Here is a 6,206-nt window from a genome sequence, read left to right as displayed (position 1 = left end):
AACATGCTACTCGTATGTACAGGGACAGGACAAGGAGATGCTGTCAGATGCTGGAACATGCAGTGATGGGAGTCACAGGCTCTCCCGTATGTCCACTGACATGGCACGTTACACAGGTAGAAGGAAGAGGCTCTCCCCATTGGTTGGATGTCAATACTGTTTATTGGTGGCAGCCTGGCACAGCATTGCCAACGTACACAGGAGCGCCAGCTTTACAATGCCCAGGCTGATTCTGGTCAGTATGAAGCGCTACATATAACCTGTAAAATCTTCCCGACACCCAAATTCCAACAGTTAACAGACTGTGGCCCCCGGAATGCCGCTAGGATCCTCTCTCCTCTAAAACCATTCGCTGGAACGTTCCGTGCTGGGTATCCCGGAGGGGGGCGTCAAAGGAAAGAGGGTAATTGTGGGCATGGAACATGAGAGATAATATTAAACATACTCAGAAGTCTTGCTGTGATACCAGTCGTACATTCTTCGTGCATCTCAGGCTGTGAGCGGAAAACATGCTGTGTATGACATCACCGACTGATGACATCATCCTCCGTGTGACCGTGAAGACAGTGTGCCCCGAAGATGGTGAAACTATTTCCCTTGTTTACTCTCATTTTTGCACCCCGATGCCTCTGACAGTAACATGTTATCCCTCGCCCTCTCACGCGGTGGTCATCTCCTTACCTCCGATCAAGCACAGCCGATCCAGCCAGGTGATGGGCAAGATATGCCCATGCGTATTTCTGGACGCCATTCCACGTGCGGCTGGAGCGTCTGTGGCTGCTCGGTAAGGGAGGACCTGTTTAAAAGGCACAGACACAACCATTTTACCAAAGGAGCCGTTGGTTACACTAGTCATCGAGTTAAGGCAATGTAATAACAAAAACATATAAAAATAGATTCTGGTCCTGAAAACTGAATTACGAGAGAGTTGCTTGCCAGCTCTATGGGACCTTCCATACCACAGACTCCGCCTCTCTGGCGATTTCACCTTTATCAGGGTTTAAAACCATAATGGCCTATTTAGAGTACGTAGAGCCCTCTCCACCGCTGAGACCACGGGCGAGGGACCTAAGGGTTCTACAAGAGAACCAGTCATGGGTAGATGTGAAGAACGTCCAGCACAAGATACTGCTGACTTTTTATAAAGGCGCCATCATGTCAGGTTCTCATATTACAACAGAAAAGATAATCCCAAGAAATCTATTTTTGTAGACCAATTTCATCAATTTATTAAGACTTTCCGACCCGTTTACGTATCACATTACCCAAATATTTGGTCTGTTTTGGGAGCGATTGTAGTGACAAGCTTGTGGATAAGTGGACAGCGTGGGGGGGATGGGGGTGGCCATTGTTCCTACTCATTGAGGTTAGTCGTTTTTTCCTCTCATCATAGAGACTTTCCATCGTGGAGATGTTGGTGAAAATTGGCGCCCTCTCAATTCTGGAACAATCCATTACTGTCAGTTGGGGGGGAGGGGGGGCTGAAGAAAGGTTTTCCTAACCCTCTACATTTCAGAGGGTTTTTTTTATACTTTGCATCTTCCCCCAAATTTCCAATTTTATTAATTGGTGACAAACTTAAAACGATCTTAAGAAAAAGGTGAAACAAGTTGGGCCAATGCCTCTAAGACTATGGCGGTCAATAGACTGTAGCGCAGCACTTTAGAGCGCGAGCTCCACTCCAGCTACAGTCTTGATTTGCGGGTTAAGCCAGGACAGCATCTTGTGTAAGATGGCAGTGTAATTAAAGTGGATTGCTAGCTCTTCAGGCCAGGTGTTTAGATGGCAGTGTAATTCCTGTAATTTGGAAACAATAGAGAGCTTACCCTTTTTCGGGATTATTGTTTTTACCGTCTTTCTTCATGAGATGTTCACAGAGACTCATAGTACATATCTGCTTCCCTGGTCAATTCTGGGAGAGAACAGTACTGAGTCATGTGGCATTCCGTGGGAGGGGCCCATGCTCGTCAGATGGTGGGCCACTTAGGGTCAGTACTACTGACCCTAAGTGGGCCACCATGTGAAGAGCATGGGGTCCTCCCACCCGAATGCCACATGACAGACTATCCTCAGCTGGGACTAGATCTATGTGTCTCTTAGATGGCAGGACCTGAGCTCGGCTATAAGCCAGATAAATGGCATAGGCTGATTGTTGAAGAGCTCCGGGGGGAGACTAGCTGACTACTGACTAGCCAAGACTATCCATCCTCCCCCCCCCCACCACCACTGCACATATAAATTATCGGTTTGAGAAGAGACAATCGTGCTGCACATCAAGTCATACATGTCCGAGGCGTGCAACACCACTACCCATCTGTGGTTGGGTACAGATTAAACCTGTACCATATTCACTCTGCCCATAATTATCATTACGCTCAGCCTCTATCAGGAGATCAGGTGATTGCAGGAGCAGCAAGTTACCCTGGAGGGGTCTGATTGACAAGAACGGGAACAAAGGTGGAGCTGCTACCCATGTGAACCAGGTATGCTTAATGGCCAAGGTTCAACTCAACTAGCCTTCCTTGGCAACTGATAAACTTTTGTCCCAAGTTAATGCTTTGGGTCAGCCCCATCTCCTCCCCGCCATCTAAGCTCCAGTATCTCCTCGGCAGCTAAGTTTAAGGGGGATGATCCAGGATGAAACTTGACAGAAATCATATCCTAATTGCACTGAACGCACGTGGTTCATCCCCGTCACTGTGTAATCCGTCTCACAAAAACAGTATGAGAACTTAAAAAGGCACTGAAAACGAATTAAGCACTAAAGCGGCATATAAGGGCCCAATGCTAATCTAAGTCAAGGCCTTGCTGGCCATTGCAGTGCGGCCCCCGAACTGTACAAAGAATGAGCACTGGCAGTAAGATCTCTAGACTGTGTGAAGCATCTAGACCAAGGGTGGCCAAACTCCGGCCCTCCAGCTGTGGTGGAACTACAAATCCCATGAAGCATTGCAAGATTCTCACAAACATGACTCCCGGAGAGAGATGCCTCATGGGATTTGTAGTCTCACCACAGCTGGAGGGTCGGAGTTTGGCCACCCCTGGTCTAGACCTTGTTTCAGTCACAAACACTACTGCCAGTGATCCAACATTAACGCCCAATCAAACCATCCATTAGTTTGGGGGAAACTCACCCACTGGATGAGAATGAATCGCTCTAGCTCATATTTCACCATGTATGAACATAACCCAAGTCCCCATTCATAATGCTCTGGTAGAGGAAATGAAATGCAGCCTCACTGTACATTAAACTGTAGACCAGAGACTTGGCCTTCATGAAATCTGAATGTACTCAATCTTATCATTCTTCTGATGTCAGCCTCATCCTCTCCCAAGTATCGGCAAGGCAAACCATCTAATTCATATTCTTCCCCAGAGGAAAGTGGATTCATTCTCATCCAGAGAAAGTGGTTCTTACCGTTCCAAGGCCAGGACCCTGACATAGTCCAGGAGTCCCTTATGGTCTATGGGTTATGTTGGACTGGATAACCAGGTCCCTTCCATATGTTTATCACCGTCACCCAATAAATGCTTATAAAATATGGCCGGACATAAACAATGCATTGCTTTTAGAAAACAATATGTAGTAATAATAACTTCATGATGGTTGAATATTTGGCACTGAGTGTTGTCAAGAATGTGAACAGAGGTGCACCATAAAGATCACGATGTCCCAATGTTTTTCAGGTCAGGGCCAACAGCTTAAGAACCCCCTATTCCAGCCTAAACGTTAAATGGAGAACCAAGGACATTCTCCATAATTGTGAACGTTGGATGGTAGAATGGCTAAAGATCCAAGAATCATCTCTCCACTCATCGTCTTGTGGTAAGTGAATGAGCTCCAGCCATGACGTGTGGTTCCATGTCATGCCATGATACATAACCAATGCATGTGCCTGCACTGACCATCTGCTGGACCATCCTGTCTGATGGGGTGGAGGTGGACATCTCAAGGTCTTTAGGCCAGGGCAGGAATTTGTCCCATGGCTGGTGAGATGATACAGCGGACGAGATGAGCCCTTGAGAATCCCCGCGTGTGCAGAGTTCCAGTGGTATTGCTTATAGGAAGTCTTCAGTCCTTTATCTGCTTTTGTGCATTTCATCCAACAGGCCCTAGACGCTCTGTGCAGAACCTGAGTCATGAACAGGCCGCTGGACGAGCACTATACCTCAATAATGTTGACAGACGGAGCCTTTTTCTAAAAGGAAAACATAATCAGTGTGAATACAGACAGGAAGCATTGCCATAAATGGGTTGGCATAGTATCCAATCATCTCCCCCCCCTTCTAATCTGCCCCAGACACTTATAAATGGACAGGGCAGAAAACTCTCCCATTAAGAGGACCATACTTCGGAGAACTCACCTTTCGTAATAACCCTCCCGTCTGCCGCTCAGGGGTGCTCTCCTCCGAGGACGGCTTGGCCTTTTCCTTGTTGTTGTTGGAGTCATTGTCCTTGATGATGTCATACTGGCGGCAGAACAGAGCGATGACCGCTATACCGCAACAACAGAGAGCGTTAGGAAGTGCAGCTGGGCCTGGCCTTTGTGTTTTCTTGTACCTACCATTATATTTGTATTGGTTTCATTCACAAAGTGCTAATACAGCCTATAGGGATGGGATGGAAACAAATCGGGAACTTGAGTAGATCCAAAAAAAGCCAAAAACCCTTCAACGAGGTTCAATCTGCTTTAGCGGGAAGAGAATCCTTCCTGATTCCTAACGTTAGACCGCGGGAGATGACGTGAACCTCTTTTCTTCCCCTTGCATGGGGTGTCATTGTGTCTTTGTTGATGACCTAACCCTAATCTTCTGTTACTTTCCTATTCTAACTTTTCAGAGATGAATATATCCAGCACAGTTCAATCTTTCCAGCTGTGCTCCTCTACGGTCTATTATTAATTCAGTCTCTGCATCGTTTCCAGAAAATCCTCTCTGTGAATCGGTGCCCAAAACTGAACTGCACACTGAGGATGACATCATACTAACGCTTTGTATATGTGACATACGTCCCTGGAGCTTTTAATAAAAGAGAGAATCTTGCTGGCTTCAGAAGGTGCGGATTGGGTCTGCAGGGGCACCTACACCCTTCTCCTTCATTGATGAACTCAGTATTAATCCCCTTCTGATTGTTACTTTACTGCTAAGCCCAGGATGAACAATTGTAGAGGCCGGACAGTGCCGGACAGTCAAGAGGTCACCTCTACTTCACAGAGACCCTGTGATGAAGATCTGTTAAGCTGTGAGTTGTAAATTCTATGGGCCAAAAATCCTACATTCAGGAGTCTACAGGCCAAAAACTCCCATACTGAAGACTGTAAAGGCCACAAATCCCATATTCAAGAGTCTACAGGACAAAAATTGCACATTCAAGATTCTACAGCCTTGACTTTTGAGACATCTCAAAGGTCTACAGGCCCCAAATCCAGTTTTCAAGAGTCTTCTGAAGCATGGAATGTGTGCCAGTGACTACATGCAAATACAGGACCGCTAAATAGTGATCCCGTATCTGACAGCTGAAGAGAGCAGAGAGGAAGCAGTGAGTCACCTCTCTGCTATTTGTTTTGACAGCCCGATGTTTATGATACATTTCACCAACGAGATACAATGTATATCTTTGAGTGAAATGTATCAGACTTCTGATCGTCTGGGCCGATCAAAGACCTTTTAGTGAGATCTGAATCTGACTAAAGTCAGGATCAGTCTCTGAGGTTATTATTAGCTTTTCCTAAGTTTGGAGCAACCTAATAATAGCCAAAAATTAAAAAAAAAAAAGTTATTTTTTCGAGCAGTCATAGTGACCGATATAAACTGACAAGAAAAAAAAAAGTTTTTAAAACAAAATTAGGAAAATAAAAATGATATATAAATATATATTTTTTTAAATTGAATTATTAAAACAAATTTCTAAAAAAATAATAATAATCAAAACTTGTGAAAAAAAGTGTTTTCTTCCATTTTTTTATATTTTATTCAAACTAAGTGAGGCGTTAGGTACACATGTTTGATATAATCATATAGCCCGATCCGTCCTCTAACATACAATATATAACATGTGCGGGGACATTTAGTAAGAAAGTATATGACTGCCGTGGAAGAATCGCGCAGCAACAATGTAAAAAGTGTGTCCGTCATTTATGAACAGAGACTGAAAACTAGCTCAGTCATGAAGGGGTTAATGAAGGGAACCTATCAGACTCCAAAAA

General features: G+C 45.0%; 1 protein-coding gene across 1 annotated transcript in view; it reads right to left on the bottom strand.

Annotated features, from left to right (window-relative positions):
- Positions 1-4,163: 4,163 nt before the first annotated feature.
- The window catches only part of FNDC4 (fibronectin type III domain containing 4), a 21,614-nt gene continuing 19,571 nt past the window's right edge, over positions 4,164-6,206 (bottom strand). The window contains exons 5-6 of the mRNA XM_018574846.1: positions 4,366-4,496; positions 4,164-4,199 (exon numbers count right to left, since the gene is read on the bottom strand). Of these exons, the coding sequence (XP_018430348.1) occupies positions 4,164-4,199; positions 4,366-4,496 (167 nt within the window). The remainder of the gene's footprint in view (positions 4,200-4,365; positions 4,497-6,206) is intronic.

The sequence above is a fragment of the Nanorana parkeri genome, unplaced genomic scaffold, assembly GCF_000935625.1.
Source record: "Nanorana parkeri isolate BGI_ZX_2015 unplaced genomic scaffold, ASM93562v1 scaffold3283, whole genome shotgun sequence".
NCBI lineage: Eukaryota > Metazoa > Chordata > Amphibia > Anura > Dicroglossidae > Nanorana > Nanorana parkeri.
This window is presented reverse-complemented; position numbering and strand designations above follow the sequence as displayed.